General features: G+C 43.7%; 1 protein-coding gene across 1 annotated transcript in view; it reads right to left on the bottom strand.

Moving 5' to 3' along the window:
- Positions 1-757: 757 nt before the first annotated feature.
- CACHD1 (cache domain containing 1) overlaps positions 758-19049 on the bottom strand; it is a gene marked incomplete at its 3' end in the record, with an annotated part of 99461 nt that continues 81169 nt past the window's right edge. Inside the window, exons 14-27 of the mRNA XM_080348577.1 lie at positions 18608-18750; positions 17819-18000; positions 16103-16213; positions 12067-12189; positions 9875-9974; positions 9630-9746; positions 7831-7991; positions 7096-7182; positions 6800-6916; positions 5744-5895; positions 5180-5341; positions 4355-4432; positions 3285-3386; positions 758-996 (exon numbers count right to left, since the gene is read on the bottom strand). Coding sequence (XP_080204703.1) covers positions 758-996; positions 3285-3386; positions 4355-4432; positions 5180-5341; positions 5744-5895; positions 6800-6916; positions 7096-7182; positions 7831-7991; positions 9630-9746; positions 9875-9974; positions 12067-12189; positions 16103-16213; positions 17819-18000; positions 18608-18750 — 1874 coding nt within the window. The remainder of the gene's footprint in view (positions 997-3284; positions 3387-4354; positions 4433-5179; positions 5342-5743; positions 5896-6799; positions 6917-7095; positions 7183-7830; positions 7992-9629; positions 9747-9874; positions 9975-12066; positions 12190-16102; positions 16214-17818; positions 18001-18607; positions 18751-19049) is intronic.

Raw genomic sequence — 19049 nt, 5'->3', positions numbered from 1 at the left:
ATTGTGGAAAAGAAAGCATTCATCATGTAAACACGTCAGAAACGACTTCTTCATTTTCCCTTTTGCAGAGCGGGGCAGTGGGTGAATATCAGCTCATCAGAAACAGATGTCTCCCTCGGAAGAACCACTTCACCATCACAGGATATATGTGGTAGTTGTGGAGGATTGCTAACATGTTTTCTCCCCTCCCTCCCCCCAAAGTTTCAAGTTCAATAAATAGTAGAAAAATAATCCTTTACTTAAAAATCTTGAGATGCATTGTCCCGAGTTCCATACAGCAAGTGCGGCGCAGTGAACTTTCTACGCGCCAAACAAACCGCAGAGAAACCAACAGCCTTTCACCCCCCACCTCCTTCTGGCACTTTTTCCATCTTCAGCTGTACGATTTCTGCTCTTCCAGTTAAGGAAACTAAATCATCTCCGGCTCTTTTAAGCTCTCTCTCTCCTCCTGGCTCAGCATAACAGGGCTGCCAAAGCTTCAGCTGCTGTATAAACTCGCATCCCTGTATTTGGAGGTCTAACATGCCTCCTGCTCCATTTTATTAAATGTTATGGCAGGTCCATTCATCAAGCGCATTCCCCTTCCATTCCAGAGCCAACCTTACATTTATAAAAATGTAAAGCTCTTCTGCCTCACAGTTTACTCAGGAAGTTCGTTAAACGGTTCCTGGTGAAAAGCACAGAACCAAAGCTGCCGGTTGCTGCAGGGATCATGGTTCGCAAGTTCTGTTTGTTTCTTTGTTTTTGTGGGTGTTCATTAGCATTCTGCGTCCACAGTGTGTACGGTGACCGCAGCCTGTAAGTGGTGGCTGTGGTGGAGGGTCGGGTGGTGCAAGCGGTAGTGGTGGAACTTGTGACTCAGCAGGGCGGCCGTCTGGGGCGGCGTGTCCAGCTCCAGGTCCTCGTCGTGGTTTCCAACGTCGACGCCGGCTGACAACGGGTCGTTATTGCATGGAGGGTTTTCGCTGTCTTCCTGAGGACTCATAGTGCTGTAGCCTGGAAAATAAATCAGCAGGATGGAGAATTAAAAGCAAGACTAAAAGGTCAATATTCCACGGTGCTGACTGCTGCAGCCTTCATGGAATCAAGCATGGTCTGTGCTCCATGAAGAATAAAACATTTGGTTTTAATAAGTCAAAAAAGAAAAAAAAAAAAAAAACAACAACACAAGAACAACAAAAACCCCACCACCAAAAAAACACACCAAAACCCCAAACAAACAAAACCAAAAAAAAACCAAAACCAAACAAACCAACCATAACCCACAGCATCCTCTCCTGTAGGTTCACAATAGATCCCTTTTCCTGTCACTGTATAAACTTCAGTGACCTACAGTCTGTATCACAAACAGTAAAAACCAATCCCGCATTCAGCAGTTTGTACAATTGCTGGCAGTGATTTAAAAACCAAAACAAAACAGATTTTTTTTTTTTGGGGGGGGGGGGGGCGGGTGGGGTGGGGGGTGGTGTTATCTTTTAAGATATTACTTGAATTTCTGCAAACAGCCAAGAAACTGGTGGGATCCGCTACCATCTCTATTCCAAACCACAGATCTCTGTATCAAACCACATCTTTCCTAGGAAGGTTTGCCAGCTATTGTATCTGGAGGCAACAAAACTTCTTCACATAACCTTCTTGTCTAATCATAGTGTTTTATTTTCAAAAGGCAGAAAGCACTTGTCACCTGGGAGGGACTGTTTGCACAACCCAAGCAGATGTTTAACGCTGGTGAGCTTTCCATCCAGCGGAACACGCACACGCAGTAAACTCCGGGCTCCTTCGGCTCAAATATCTGCTGCTGGAGTCGGAGAAGTTCAAAAACCCAGGTCAGCGTCTGGAGGAGTAATGAGACACTGCGCTCCCTGGGATATCCTGAGGAAATGATGTCACCCCAGCGCCAGCTCACAGCTAACCCTTGCAGGACAAGATCGGGCTTTCACCGTTTTCCTTAACAGGTCAGAGGTTTTCTGTGCTTTCCTTTTGAAGCAGGTGCTTGTAGTTACTATGAAATTTGGATTTGCCACTGAAACCAGCTGTTATCCCCTCAAAACCAGTTTGCAGTACAAGCAAGATCACCTTGGTATTTCTAAGTGCAAAAACATATACGAAATTTAAAAGGAAAAAAAAAAATCTCGCTTTAATAAAAAAAAATAATCCTGAGCAAACTTTGGCCAAGAGCTGAAAAACCAGTAGTGCTTCTGAGCATCTCAGTCAGGTTTTCAGCTTGAGACACCTAAAAGGAGCGTGTTAAAAATACCAGGCTGAGTACCCAAAGCTGCTTCTCATTTCCCATAGTCTGAGTCATGGTTTCTGGCTGGGGAAGACAACTGGGCAGCCCTTTGAAGAAGAGGGAATTACAGAAACTAAAAATAGAAGCGCACGTGTCAGAATTAGGTAGTTACCCTGCTAACCCAGACCTGTTGACTAGGAAGAGGGGAAGGATTTGCTAGGACTGCAAGAAATGGAGCAAAAGGAGCATTAGTCTTGCAAATCTGCCTCAGCACAGGTCATCTGGCCCCAAATCCAGGGTAATTCCTCCTAGAGCACGATTGCCTCTGTGACATCTGTTCATCTATGTTCCAAGGCTTTGGCCTTCAGATTTCCCGTCCCTTGGCAATTCCATTAGTGCAACCACCATCTTAATAATCGCACAGGTCTGCTGTGCCACAGCCACGGCGACACACAGCCAGAGCAGATGTCTGTGGCAGACTGCCTTGTCTAACCCTCCTAATTTATATTAAGCCTCCTCATGAGTCAACAGCATGATGCCCGTCTAATAGTTTTCAAGATTTAAGGAGACTTAGTCTGAGGGCATGAGAGACATGTCAGAATTCCCTGAACACCTGAAGTGTGTGTGTGGCAGACACACATGGCTGAACACCCTTGGTTGCTACACACGTACACAGTTAATGTTGATCATTAACATCCCTCAGAGGGCTGGAACAGCTCTGCTGGGAGGACAGGCTGAGAGAGTTGGGGTGTTCAGCTGGAGAAGAGAAGCTCCGGGGAGACCTTATTGCACCTTTCTGTACTTAAAAGGGGCCAATAAGAAAGATGGGGACAGACTTTTGAGCAGGGCCTGTTGTGATAGGACAAGAGGTGATGGTTTTAAACTAAAGGAGGGAGATTCAGGTGTGTCAAAACCGCTGAACTACAGAGCAATAAAGGAACAAATGTGTTTGGTTTGGTTTTGGCAGCCTGATCGGCAACGTGCCAGAGATCTGAAGGAAAGCAATTAACCACAATCATTACTCTGGGGCCAGGGCAGCAGTTCCAGGTCTTACCGTGGTCACTTTCTGTTCCTGATCGCCCCCAGTACCGGCGTCTGCGTTCGGGGCTGTGTGCGTGTCGTTCTATCACTGCTGCTATGAAGCGAGTGTTACTGACTGGGAGAGACAAAGAAACAGAACTGGTTTTAAATTAAGTGCTTGCACTGAACTGTATCACGGGGACAAATCAGGCACAGGGGAATGCACCTTCTGCAAACTAATTCTTCTCAAATACCACTTCTTTTAAGAAGACTGTCAAGTGACAGAGGAGTAGGAGTAGAGATGTTGTTTAAATGTGGAATAAATGAAGATCCAGTCAAACTCATTCACCTCATCTGCTTGGATTAATAGAAGTTAAGAGAATTATTGTGCCAATGCTAAAGAACCTGTTGCAGCACTGAAAGCCAACTCGAAACTAAAAAGGACCTGGAGGAGCAGTAGATTCAAGCCATGGAACTCAGATATGCTTATTTTTCAGGTTTTGAGTGTCGACAGAGTTTTGAATCTTGGGGATTGTTTTAGTTCTGTTTCAGTGAAGCCCCAGAGATGGGGATCTGGTCCAAGTCTGGAGCTCTCCCAGACTTCAGGTGCACCAACCCATCTTTCAGCACAGCAGTATCATACACAAAGTGCCATTTCACTGAACGCTGAAGAAGCACAAGCATCTCAACTCAATGCAAATAAGGTTTACCACCACTTTTGTTGAATGCACATGCCAGACTTGTCCTCTCCTTTCCAAGGCTGAGCAAAGGGAGGAGTTTTCCACAGCCTATACTGTCACAATTGCAATTTTTAAGCTGATCAGAGCTATTTCTGGAAGTGGTCATGATCGGGGAGCACAAAGGGCAAATTTCCACATTTCAAGATTTGTCTTTTAAAAGCAAAAAAAAGTGACTTTTCAGCATGAGACTATGGGTGTGCTGGAAATTATAGTTTAACTTAAAACATTGTTCTGTCATTTTCTACTGCTGATCAGCACAGGGCTTCCTCCTGTATTTTTAATCCTAGCATATTAAGAAAGCAAACAGCTCATTTACTCTTAACCTAAGATTTTTTTTTTTACAGCAAAGTGATTTGGTACTTACTGATTCCTCTGTCTTCATGGCTGTCATCGTCTCTCTCGTCCCTATCATTTTCCAGGTTCGACATGCGCACTGACATTTCTACACACCATTACAAACAGAAAAATGCAACTGTTAAGAGAAAAATTTGGGGTCATCTTACTAATGGCTGTCACCCTGGTCATACAGTGGAAACACTTTGCGTTGCTCCGTGAAGAGATGAAGTCTGAGCTCTTTTTCCAAGCTAGACAGGGCTGGGGATACTAGGAAAATTATATTCCCCAACTCCCCCTGAAAAGAACAGGCTTTAAAGTTTCAAAGAAAGTGTACTAATTTGAAATAGAGCCAGGGTACAATCAAATCTAGAGGTAACAAGCCTTGAGCATACTTCTCACGCCTCTATCTTTCTACCTGTATCCCTTCTCCCAAATTTCAGGGGTTTTATCTAGGAACAGACATCCCATGAACATGACATGGACCAGAAGCAGAGAATACAAGGAAAAAAAGGCACATCCCAAACAGCCCAAGCAGAAAGGGCATGAAAACAGTAATACGCCCAACTTTAGCTCTAAAAAAAGTGTAACTTCAGCTTCCTGACAAGAAGCGCATGTTAGGGTTTTCGGGCAGAGCCTCTTTGGGTGGCAGCAGGGCTGGCTGCACCCAGGAGAGGGCAGCAACACACAGGCCCCCAGGACCAGACCTCACTCAAAGAGCAGGTGTGAAAGGGAAATAAAATGGGGCCAAGCACTGAAACAAAACCAAGGAAAGAGGTTTTGCTTTTTTATTTTTTTAGATGGTTCTGGTTTAATTCCCATCCTACTATTTCTCCCTCCAGAGTTATCAGCTCACCCTGGGCAGCCAAAGGTGACATGTGCTGGTGACTCCTCCGATGGATCTGGTGGCGATAGGCGTACACCGCCAGGACAAGCACCATGATGCAGCCCATAATGCCTCCAGCCACTGGGCCGACTGGTGCACTTTTGATCATGTTCAGAGTGATCACCTCATCTCCTAAACCAAAAGGGACAAAACAGAGGGGAAAAAAAACCATAAATACTCTGCAGAAAGGTTTAAATCAACATCTCTGAAGATTAGAGAAGATTTTGAAGGCTTTCTAGGGACTGAACTGTGCACATGCAGGACAGCACACTATACATAGGAGAAGAAATTCAGAGAGGGTACAACTTAAAGACAGGAAAGTATAGCTAGACTCAGCTACACGTCAATATTTTTTAAAATGTAACACCCACAACAGGCCTGGTGCTACTTCTTACTGTTTAATGCAATGTTTATGCTAATTTACCACTAGCATAAAAAATAAATGTGTTATGTGAAGCATGCTCTGACACTGAAAATGCACATTACAGAATACAAACAGCTTAATGCAGCATCTGCTCAGCCAGGCAGAGTTACCTATTGCTCCCAAGTCATCCACGTAGGGGCTCTTGGCTCCCACGATGCCGCCGAAGCATTCCTTCTGCGGGGCACAGTACGGCTTATCCAGGTGGGTCTTCCCATCGCTGTCCACCATGCACCACTCGCAGTCCAACACGCCAAAGCAATCCCTGAAAATTAAAACAAAAGAAAACCATATTGATTTTCAAGTCCAACACTTCTCGTTTGGCATAGCTCAGTCTATCTTAGAATTGTGAAACAGAGGGAGGCCAAAATCATCTGTAAACTCTCACATATGTAATGTTTAGCCACAAAAATCTTCTAATTAAAATGCTCAAGGACCACAAGAGAAGTCCCACATGGAAGGTGCATCTTCCGAGTCTGTTTGTGTTGTTTTTTTTTCCTCCATCACTCAGCCTGAGCAAAGGGAGAACTTCCTACTCATAACTCCTTCAACAAGACATTTCTCAGGACGGTGAAGTCTGACTATGGTTCCACCCTCTGTCTGCAGCCTTTTGGAAGACAGAAGGAAGGATTTGGGAAGTCTGGTCAGAGCACGGTAAGTTCCAGCAATCTCAGTTGCCTGGCGACCGCTCCTAACTAGCAAAAAAAATAAGTCCTCAAGCTTCTCTACATAACGCCAGGAGTAGAGCAGAGAAACTAGAAGCTGACAGGCAGCTGCTGTCTCTAACGTGCTCCAAAGTCACCACCGTGCCAGTGCTGTGTGCTCACTGTGAGCGCTGCAGCCGCACGTTCCCCAGCAGACATGCACACGCGGCAGCACCGGCCATGTTGCTGAAAGGAAAAATTTGTCACCCTTTCAACAGCAAATCTGCTGGTTCTTGGAGTCACAAAGTGTGACAGGAAAGCCATTTGTTTGCTATTAATGGTGTTCTGTGACTTGAATGGGAACCTGGAGGTCTGCTGTTTCTGCACTGCAGCATGTCATCATTGATATTATTCTTATTTTGGCATAATATTTTTTTTTTCTTTGAAACATGTAAGGAAGAGCTTTTTTTACTGAATTCTCTCAAGAACACAGTTTATTTGGAGGGATGGAGATGGTCACTTTACCCGCTCTCTGTCCTCTGGTTGCACTGGGTGTTAATACACTGCGGGAGAGCATCCTGCAGGCTCGGGTCGATGGCCGTGAAAGTCATTGGCTCCTGATGAACTTCACAACTCGGGTTCCTATATTGGGGCAAAAAGTAAAGCCTCATATTATAAAAGCAGCCAAAGCACAATCAAGGAAAAACATAATTTTTACCTATTACATATTATCTGTGCAATTATATTAAAACTACTGTCTGTTCTAGCCTGTATCGGCTGTGAGCAAGCATGAAGAAACAAGTAATTTTGTTAATTCTCACCTGTTTTCAGCATTAGTGAGGTTGCCAGTACATTCATTTACCTCCAGAGGGCACTCACAAGGGCACTCACATTCGTTCTGTTCCATTCTTTGGGAGCAGAGAACACACAAAAAATTGCATCAGATGTTAGGCCCTGATTGCAACCCCACAGTGCAGCTGCATGATGCCCGTTCCTCACATTCAGAACCTCCCTCCTTCCCCCAAGAACACAGGGATTGCTTCTGTTCTGCACTGCGACTGAGGACAATGCAGTAACGGAGCCTTTTTGATCTGTTACCCGCCCCCTGGAATTTCAGAAGCAACAACACTGGCCAAGTCCCAGACCCAGACGCAAGAATCCCTCTTGCAGCGAACACGTAATGATGCTGGCGTGGGCAAGACCTCCTGCAAGCACCTGGACCCCCTCGACGAAAATCTATGTCAATCCACATAACATTGTGGGTATTAATACACCAGAACAAAGGGCCTGATGTACAGATAACTGAATCCGTGGAGGTCTTTAACATTATCTACCCAAACTTGCCAAGAACAAATCACCCTGCGTTTTTACATGCTGAGTTGGCTAAGTCACCATGCCCCTTACAAACAGCACAGGTAAAGCAACTACTTTGTTTTCACTCCAGTTTTGCCCTGCAAATTTTCATTCAGCTTATAAAACAGAGGCATTTTTCTAAAACTGGAATGAAGAAAGCGGGAAGAAGGAAAAGGCTGGGGCGGCCCGTCCATGCCACTCACCGGTGGCAGTTGAGGCACAGCCTGTCCACCATGCTGCAGGCGCAGAACGCCAGGGAGTCGCAGGTCTCGTTGACAATTCCCACGAAGGCATTGGTGCCGGGGATCCTCGTCAGCCTGTACTTGGAGCAGTGGCTACCGTGCACAAGGTTGGTCAGATCACCCTAGGAAGAAAGAAAAGTAGTGCTAATGGTGTAGAAAGAAACTTTCCTCCTCCCAAGGAGCCGAGGGAACACCAACACCACCTTCGCAAATAAGAGGTTTATAAAATTGTTCATCAATCTGTTGAGTTTTGCTTCCAAGCTACTGGTGGGTGGAAAGATTGGTTGAAGATAGAAAAAAAAAAATGCACTTCGCTTGTAAACATTATGAGATGTGGCAGTAGCGTTGAGTCCAATATTCCATTTCACTCCTTCACATCGCTCACCGACCCATCCCCACCGCGCCAGCCATCGCTGACCCCCAAAGACACTCCGCTCTGACAGGGAGGCACCAGCACAACTTGTTGAAAACTTCCTGGCACGTTTACTATAAAAAAATCCACCACAGCGCTGTGCAGCTGTGATCTGTTTGGTAGGCAGGCTCATTCCTGATTCCTATTTGCATGCCACACTCTGAAGTTTTTGCCCTGTCCTATACAATTTCCTTTACAGTAATACACTTTCTGTTTTGCATTTCAAGCGTGGGGAAAATGTTTAAGCCTAACTGACATAAATCAATGTATTCTGACATAACTTTCAAATATTTGTGACATTCATTTCCCACCTTCTCCTCCCAGTAATAATTGAAAAGTATTTTTTAAAGAGTAGCTTCTCCCACAGAGCTTAACATCTTTTGAATAATTCCGCAATGATCTGTGGTTCTGCAATCAGCATTCACAGTGCAGTGAGAACTGACAGCCCCTGGCTTAGACCTCTCAGCACCTGAGGGAGCCCAGAAGACCCACGGGGACCGCAGAATATCCACATCTCCAAAGGATGCAGTTTGACAAATGATAGTCTGCGAATGTTCCTGCAAGTTGCACCAGTAAATACTTTTATTCAGTCACCCAGCTAAAAGGTAATTAGAGACCTTAACTACCCGTGTCACAGGAGAATGTGACACTGGTTGGAAGCCAGAGGTCAGGAGAAGATCCAAAGCAAAAAATCCCAACTACTGCTAGAAACTCCTCACCCAAGAACCGAGAGCTTTTTTTCCTGATGCTGGATGAGACTTCGCAGACATTAAGCACACAGCTGGCCAGCGATCACATCCATAATCAGAGAATCATAGGAAGGGACCCTCTCGGCTCCCCCAGTGCCACCTGCCATGAGCAGGGACATCTTCACCAGCTCAGGTTGCTCAGAGCCCCGTCCAGCCTGGCCTGGGATGTCTCCAGGGACGGTTCATCCACCACCTCTCTGGCCAACCTGGGACAGGCTCTCCCCACCCTCAGCATAAAAAAATTTCTTCCCTCGTGTCCAACTTGAATCTCCCTCCTTTAGTTTCAAACCATCACCTCTTGTACTATCACAACAGGCCTTGCTCAAAAGTTTGTCCCCATCTTTCTTATCAGCCCCTTTTAAGTATGGAAAGGTGTGATGAGTTCCTTCCATGTCAACTGACTCCTCGTGTGAGTGCCGTCTGTGCAGCCCAGCTCGCTGGGTTTGTGTTTGGAGCGGCTGAGCGGACGCCAACCCACACGGCAGTTTGGCTTCCAGCCGCGTCTGCTGATTCTGGCAAGGATTTGCGTTTCCACCAAGAGAAACCCAACCCAACCAAAGTACATTCAAAAGCAAAATAAAACAGAAAAAGACACTTACCACTAAGCTGGTATTAAATTTATAAAACCGCTGAACTGTTCTGTCACTGAAGCTGTTGCAGAGGTTTTTCTTGACGAAGTTTGGGTGGTTCAGAATGTCGTTTGCTACCAAAGGCTCCTAAGTAAAAAAAAAAAAGTAGGATTTTTATGCCTTTTAAATCAGATACGAACAGCAGCTTCTCTACAGTCCTTACCACCTCAGCTATTAGAAGAGGTAGGAACAAACCAAGAAAAAAGGAGCCAGACCTTGTGTGTGATGTGCTGCTGCTCCACCGGCGCATGTCCCTTGGGATCGATGAGGGTTGGGTGAGCCACCAGGTACCCTCTGTCCTCCATGATGAAGCACCTGCCCCACAACAGAGAGCAGAGAGCCCCCGTTAGAGAAACACACCCACATCAAACTTCATCTGAAATTTACAGCTAGAGGAAGAATTTTTAAAGGCTTCTGTTTATTAAAATAACAGGGCCATTAAGCAAATTCCCTGGGGAATGTCTCTAAAGAATATATTGGGTATTTCCCTGAAGCTTTTAAATGTTACTTTTGTAGCAAAGCCTGGACTGTTGAGAACTCGAAAATGGAACCGATTAGAAACAGAAAGGAAAAGCGATCAGTGCATTGTTTTGTCTGATCGGGGAAGATCCAGAAATAAATTAAGCAAAATGAACCTGGAAAGCTTTAACAGTTTATGAATCTACTACATTACTAAATAGAGATTTCACACTCTCCTTTATTAACCTCCTCCCTCAGAATTCAATTTTAGTGGGGAGCTAAATCAAGTCCTGTTACATTCTCAGCCTTCCCAACCATTCCTTTTCCCATTAGTTTCCTGTGTGATCTCAGGGAAACAACATCGGATTTTTGTCTCTATCTTGAAACTGCGAGGTTTTAATCTGCGATGTTTTTGGCATCTCTGGTTTCCATAGCCGCAGACGGCCATGTTGGGGAAGGCAGAGGAGCAAGCGGCTCTGAGATCTGCAGAATCGGTGGCCACAGAGGGGAGACGGGAAGAGGTTAATGCGGCCACAACACTCCCAAGAGCTCAGCGGGGCAGCAGCCGTGTCCCTGGCACTGCGGGGCTTTGCCTGGGCCCCCGCAGACACTTGGGGCAGCTTTAAAGTCTGCGATTCCCATGGCAATCTGCAATGTAAAGCTCTACCTACATCATAAAGTTCTACCTATGTCCTAAAGCCCTATCTGTGTCCTAAAGCTCTACCTACATCGGCCCATGGAGGGAAAGAGCAGATTTAATTTGAAGTGATCAGCGCGGAATGGGACAGCAACGCTTGAGGTATACAAGGGGGTCAGTGAAACTTTTAGTTGGATTTTTTTTACTGCCCCAAACTGGGTTTTACATTAGAAATTGTGATGATGTGTTTTGTTTTGTTTTTCTTCTGAAAGATGCCATAGGAAAGAGGAGAACGAGTAGGCTTGTGCTTAACCCAGAATGACTGTAGAGAGAAAAAGCAGAGAGATATACTGAAAAAACCCTTAAGTTGTCCCTTGTTACCTGTGAGCCTTTACGCAGGGGCTGTTAAACATTAGATCCAGCTTCTATGTTAGAATGGTCTAACAAAACATTCAACAATATGCTTGAAATTCATCATTTAGGGAATGTAAGAACAGAATAAAACATCTGACCCCACTGATTATGAATAGTTTTTAACTGGGGGGGGGAAGGAATGCCAAACCAGAAATGTTTAGTTTGGTTTTTGTACACCACAAAATGTATAAAAAATACCCAAACCAAACCAAAAGAGAAATGGGAGGATTGCAGTAAACCACTTCCCTTTCCAAATTTAAGGTTTAAAAACAAACAAAGAAACAACAATGCCCAAACCACATTGTTGAGTTACTCCAGATCTACACAGAATCTGCCCCCACCCTCCACCACGTGATTTTTGAAAAAAGATGAAAGAGGAACAATTAAGGTACACACAGGTCAAAACAAAATTTAATACTCCCAAAGAACTCAAGACTTCTTCTGACTACTGCTGTGCTATGTGTTTTTGAGAAAAATATAACAAAAGTATATTTTTTTAATCATAGTTAAGATAACTAGCGATAATACGTCATTATTACATGCTCACAGTAACTAAACTAAAATGAAAACAAACAGAAGAGAATGGGAAGTGTGTTCATTTAATACACAATGGTTTTTTGCCCAGGATTTCAGAGAAGTCTAAATATAACAAAAATAATAATCAGTTATCTTCTGTAGACTGTTCACTGAGCTGATGACAGTTTGCTTTTGAATAACAAAACAGTCCATATAATCATCATGAGAAGAACAAGCACAAATTTTAGTGGAAATCAGAGAACACACATTGAAAGTAACAGAATCCTGGAATAAATTAAGTTGAAAAGTTCATCAGGGTCATCTATTTAAAGGGAAAAAAAATAGCTTTAGATGTATATTGCCTGGAAGGAATGGCTTTACCTTATTTTGTTTCCTCCGTCTTGGTTACAAACTGGCAGCAGGTCCATGAGAACTTTGTAGAAGTATCGGAGGGTGAAGTCGATGCCCATCACTGCCACCGAATGTCCTGAAGACATCTGCATGCTGTAAAGAGGGAGGAAAAAAAGGAAAAAGGCTCTGACACCTGCATCAATCATTAATATTTTAATTACTCAGTTCCCTACTTGAAAAGAGGACTGGCTTTTCTGGCATACAAACACCCAGCTCAAATCCAGACCTCCACACTGAAGCTCAGTTCACCTTGCTCGTGTTTAGATGAAGTTATAGCTGCTGTAAATGGAGAGAACAGCATCTTTACAGCGTTAGGTACTTGCTGCAAATCCTGAAGCCTCTTCAACTTAAATTGCACCTTATGCAACCAAACCATGAAGACAGGAGACAGCCCAGCAAGGGCCAATCCACACCCTGGAACCTTCTTCAGCTCTCACAAACACCCCTACTACCTACAGATGTTCAGTATTTAGCAACAACAACAATTAGGATTAAAAATTCCCCCCACAAATGATGGCAGGACACAGCTGCTGCACTCCCAGCACTCGAATCCCCACAGCCTTGCGGGGGTTCCATCCTACACAGCTCCACTTTGTTCAGCTTCCAGTGTCGGGACCTGAATGTGAAGCTGCCGTAGATATTTTACTAAATTCCAAAGTGTAGGAGTGATTAGGATTTTCAGCCAGAGGAAAAAAACAACCTGGCAGACATGAAGGAGGTTGCCTTGCACCAGGCAACTAGGTGGTAATTAGGTGCTGCTTAACGAGCGCCGTGTTAAATGCTTCAGATCACATCCTACGACCAGGCCAGTTATCCATGTGAGCTGGAATTAAACAGGAGTAATTCACATTAAGCTAACACTGCCTCCTGAGTGCCAGGTGAGATTTAAAACCACATCACTTGACAAACGTTCTGATTCAGTATTTTTCCCCTGCGTAGGGCAACCATAAAAGAAACGTTTAGGGAAGGGCAGGCTGAGGGTCTCTGGGGCTGCTCACCAGCACCAGCAGCAAGAGCTGCCGGGAAGTGCAATATTTTGCCCAGACTGAAAATGCGCTTGTGTTCCTATTTTTACACACCAGTTTGGGAATATACACAGTTGCCTTAGCAACCAACACATCAAAGACTGATAGAACAGTCTCAGGCTGATGTATGGAACTGCATTTTCTTACAGCTCTGTAAAGGTGAAAATGGGCTGATGTATGGAACTGCATCTTCTTACGGCTCTATAGAGGTAAAAATGGGTTACACTTTTAACCTTCCTCACCATCAGCGACACCACTGCAAGAGCTCTCCTGGCAGAAGCACAGTCTCAACATTTGGCTAAGAGCAAATGGGTGCTGAAAGCTCCAAATAGAAATTATATTCTATTTATGTTGTTATTTTTCCAAAACTTCCTGTTCTGCCAAGTTCCCACCTTCCCCTCAGGAGAAACATCCAGACAATTTCGAACTAAGGTGCAAATCCTCCCTGGGCAGCTGAGCATCAGAGCAGCGAGGTTCTACAACAAAAGCCTCCAAATTTAATAACAGAGGCAAATAATATTTATTAGGGCAGGTTATGAAAAGGATTGTATGATGCAGTGGTGTGTAGTAGGCTGAGGCTGGACCGAATGACAAGAGAACCTGTCACTCCCCCATTTCTAACACCCAAACTCTCAAAGTTGGCTTCTTGCAGCACCAAGGGGGCACAGCCAGACCCGGTCACCTCTCAAGGACACAAAATTATCAGCTCATCCTCAAACTGCAGGGCAGGCTATTTTGCACCCATGTGGGCCTTAGGTTGATGGCAAAGGAGACACCTTTGACTCACTACTTTTTAAAATTTACTTTTCTAAATAATTTTATCTCTGAAGACAGAAATAAAAACATTTAGAAAAAGAAGATACTGAAAGGCACAGCTGGACTATGCACAGCAGAGGCTGCTGGCAAACCTTTGTCCACACAGAACCAACTCTGCTTACCGGACTGAAGTTAGTTTGCTTTTTAAGAGGCAGAGTGAAGATGTAGTCAAATTTAATTAGTAGATTTATAAATATAGATTCTAAAAACCTGTGTTTGATTTATTTTTAACAGCACCTATTTCATGGAGGAGGAATGGGAAAGAGAACGACAGTGAAGTAGCACAGATACATTTAACTGGATGAGATGAGGCATCAAGCTATGAAGTTACTGCTCTGTCTTAATAGACAAAAAGCCATTAGGAACGCTGTAAATGTTTTAGCTTCATTTTTAAACAATAAATCCTTCTGGTTTGCTTATGCACACTGTATTAAACAGCTTCTTGCATGAATCTTCTATTCCCAGCCTCCAAAAAAGAAATGAGAGATACATAAAACAGGATTGAGAGATGAGTGTCAGTTCCAGATAAACCAATGTTGTTATTTAAACCCACACAGCAGTTTCTAATGCGAGTGTGCCCATTAACTCTACTGATTCCTCCCCCACCCTCTTTTTTTTAAACTAAAACCTCTTTGGGGATTATAACCACATGTGAGTATAAGCTTTAGAGGTCATATTTACCCAAGAATCACACTCACATCTGCCAAACTTTGTTTAACCATTCTTTAATCATGTTCTAATAACCCACGCGAGCTTTAAGTTCTTAAAGCTAACTGAACCATCGCTTGCTAGATAAAAATCAGAATCATGATTAATTGTACTTCTCACTCAAGTGCTTATTTCCCTGAAGTAAATTCCTCTGTGAGAAGCACCATGCAGGCGTTCAGCCCGATAATACTCCTGCCAAAAAAGACAGTCAGATGTCCTGTGGTGGGAAACCCCAAACAATGCCGAGATGTCTGAGAAGAGCTGAAAAGCAGCGTCCTGAGCTCTGCTGCCTTTGTCATTTGTATTTACCAGTGCAATGGTAGAAGTTACCTTTGTACTGGAGGGGTCTTACATGGAGCATGAGCAGAAGGCACATGCTCAGTGAGAGTCTTAGAAGAGGCTCCGTGTAAAAAACAAAACGAGTAATTACAATTTCTGGAACTTGGGAGAGCTTGTGATAGAAAGGTTAAGTACATGTTCTATAAACTGAGCTCCTATAAACAGCCTGCATCCAAAACCAAACCTGAGCCTTGGGCTGGGGGCCTGGCCAGGAAGAAGCAGAACCAAAAAAGGTCTGGTCCTCAATGAAAGGATCATTCCAGTATTGATGAGATGTTCATAGACAGACCCACTCCACTTCTCCCGCAGGTAATATTAACTATATGATGGTCCTTTAGACATATATAGGGTTTGGATCCCAAAGGCACAGGCCGCTGTTTGCACTCTGATTTGTTTTCTGCAATCCTGTAAGGGCAGTTGAAAGTTTACAGGCTTCTCAAGTTCTTCTCACTCCTGAAAGCCCCTGTCCAGAAGTGCTGAATTAAACAGCCCAGGCGAGGAGCTCCTCTGATGTCTGGAGTATGGACAGATCTTTAATGGAAACCACCTTTGCGGACTGACCTGTTTGCAGTTTGGTAGATCTGCTTTACACCTCTTACTCCATTTCAAACATCACCTTGGTACACACAACTTCAGAAGTGTAAGTGTGAGTAACTTCAGGAAATTTAGAGATTAGCAATCTTGAGGAAAATGTACTTGACTACCAGCAGAGAGGGAACTTATCCCAAACTGCCTCCTGAACGCGATCCCTCTCCTCTTCCTTGGTCCTTGTCTTGCACACACAACATAGCAGCTCGTGTTCATCCAGGAGCACACTCTCATAGAATCAATTCTCACCAATCAGCCCTTTTTTTCTATATACTGTTATTATTTGTACATCAATAAAGCTACAGAATATAAACTATGCACATAACATGGATTTTTCAGTGTTTCAACATACTATTGCCACTGAATCTACACAAGGTTATATCATACTTCATCAAAAGCACTGTAAAACCAGGTTTGGTTTTCAGTTCTGGAACACATGGGAGTCAGCCAGCATGTTCCTCTCCTACCCAGAGCACATCTGGATAACTGACATTATTCTTACTTGACACAAACCTCAAAACACCATTTACCTGGAAGAATGGACAGTGTGACTGATGGTGACGACGTAGCCTGCCCCTCCAACATCTAAGTAAGGACCAGTAAAGGTAATTAGTCCTGGATTAGCCACTGCATGCAAGTACCTGAGGGCAGCCAAAAGAAACTCATAATTACTGCAAGCTTTAAGGCAGTATCATAGATTTTTCAGAAACACTAACACTGAATTCTGCACACTGTGAACAATGTGCTACCAAATTAAAGTTTCTTAATGTTAAATGAGTACCTAAGTGTGATTAGGACCCAGACCTAAACCAGACTTGCTCAATGAATGGTTCTTCAACACATACAAATGCATTAAAAAAGCTCTATTTACTTCTTCATTGAATACATGAGATGGCATTTTAGACATTTTTCCCCAGAACAACACATGGCTTAGTGTCGGTGAAGGCTCAAACTCAAAGCAAACACTGGCAAAATCATTACATTGCAAACGCAGCAGAAAGGATGTCCTGTAGGCAGAAACCACACATGCAAATCTGGAAAGATGTCAGAAAGTGGTTACGAATTACAATTGCATTTAAAACTTACTGTTGACAATGTCAGATATCTTCTTACTGTCATGAAAGTTTGAAAGACATTCCAACTGCTGGGAAAACTTCTGTGTATGAAAAAGCTATTACTTTGCTTTCCAGTGTACTAACCTCAGAGTCTGGACTGCACTGTGGAAGTGACAAAATTCTACTTTTTTACTAGTGCTTTGCTTGCATCTTCTTTCCAAAACACTGCCATTTGGCTTTATATATTAAAAACAAAAAAAGGACACTATAGCATGCTATATATGGAGGCTTTTTCATAACCATGGTTTGTGCAAAACAGTGAAGTGTAAAAGCAAGAAAAAAACAAAACAAAACAAACAGGTCCTCCCAAAACTAATAATGAAAATAATTTGAAACCTTTTTTAAATTGAAACAAGGGATTGTAAAAGTGCAGTCAGTTCATTTACAACATGAATGCACCTTGTTTATCTCACTACAAAAAACAAGAGCAAAATTCCATCATCTTATCTGTCAGCAAAAGCATGAATAAAAACAAAAAAGGAAGAAAACCTGAATAAAAGCCCATCAGTAGCTATGGCAATGATTTTTTCAGCTGGTGGGTTGGGACCTGGCTCTGGCTCTGGCTCGTGCCTTTGGCAGCGTCAGGATGCAGCAGCACCTGCCTGGATCCTGCCCACACGTCCAACTCAGCTCCACAGCACTCGCCTGCCTCATTTGTAGATATATTTGTAACGTACACAAATATGTTCCCAAATCAGATACTAGTGCATAATTAATAGCGCACAGTCAAACCAGCAAATTCCTACTATAAATTATCAAGGAAATCTACTGTAAACAAAAAGATTAAAATATTAACAACCAAAAATGGCACAGGAAGTTGAAAACACTCCTGAATTAGCTAATCCCTAAAGGGGATACTAATTTTCTGAATATTTATATTCCCATCTGTCACAACAGGGATATGAGACAGAAACTATCACTTAAAATAAAAAGGGTTGACATTAGAAACAATACAGGTTTTAACTGGCTTTATTTAAGCACTGAGCCTTTCACCCACCAAGAAAATATTTCTAGTTAAATAGTTTATAGCTGGACATAAAAACAAAACAGGCTGTGAAATCGATACCAAATATTTTCTTTATTGCCCTCCAAGATTATCCAAAGCTTTGAGAACAGTACCCTAAAACTCACCATTGTCTCCTGGTGGGATCAAATGCTTTGTCCATGAGGGAACCGGGGTAAATTCGGAGCACCCCATTGGGGGTTGCTATGTAACGGCGCACAATATAACTGTTCAGGCTACTCATTTCCATTTGTGTCATCCATTCATCTGTGACGTGACTGGTAGCCATTACTTCATTTCTGACAGAGAACTGCAAAACAAAGGCAGACCTAGCAGGGTTCCTCTAAGACTTGCATGAGAAGATAATAAGCCGCTCGCGGGGTTTCCTAAAGAGCCATCGAAGATCATCTAAACTCAATTACTTGTTTAAAGTCGTCTCACACCAGACGGATCTGGCACATTCCAAGCAAAGGAAAAGCTTATTATAATGAAATATTGTTGTCATTATCTCTGCGGCTTTTAGCATTTGCTTTTTTACTTCACGTAAATATAAAAACTGCCCTGCTTGCACACAAAATAGAAATTTCTCATTTATATGCCTAAGAACACAAAGGTATTTCTGGTAAGAACTTACTGCAGCTTTAATTTTTCTAGTGCTCATGTCAATAGCTACTTATGAACAAATTCCCCCCCTCTTAGGGAAGAAACCCCCTCCCCTCTTGTCTCCAGTCTTCCAGGCTCTGAAGCCCATAGCCACCACTCCAGGCTTGGGGACACCCCTCCAAACCACCGCTCCGTAACCCTATGAGCATCAGGAGATGGATATTTCAGGTCCTCCCCTCCTGGATGCAGGTGTAGGACATGGGGAACCCGGGGTCTCCAGGGCTGCCCAGAGTGGGCAGCACCGAGGAACACACCTTGAGGCCGGGGTTGGCTATGAGGCGCGTGTTGTCGCTGAGATAGGCCGTGTAATGCTCCACCATCCGCTTTGTCTCGGGCTGGCTGAGATGCTCGTACGGAGAGGAGAAGCTGCCTGCAGAGAGCATGACTGTAGGGCTTTCTGAAAAGAAGCAAATATGGGAATGTTATGGACAAGGAATTGCACATGTCAGTATGCAAAGTGCACAGCTCCTCCAGGTCACGGGCGGACTGCAAGAAAGGGTGGAAAATGTGAAGTTTTTCACTCAAAATGGAGCGCTGACCAGCACAGCTCGCCTCCCCAGGCACTGACAAAACTTACGTTGCACATGAACCACCTTTGTTGCTTCAAAATACAGAAGTCACAAAGTTAGTCCACTTGCTCTGATCTCCATGGGTTATTTGGTAATTTTAGTGCCTTTGTTCTCAAAGTCTAAACAA

The sequence above is a fragment of the Nesoenas mayeri genome (genome assembly GCF_963082525.1).
Source record: "Nesoenas mayeri genome assembly, chromosome: 8".
Taxonomy (NCBI): domain Eukaryota; kingdom Metazoa; phylum Chordata; class Aves; order Columbiformes; family Columbidae; genus Nesoenas; species Nesoenas mayeri.
This window is presented reverse-complemented; position numbering and strand designations above follow the sequence as displayed.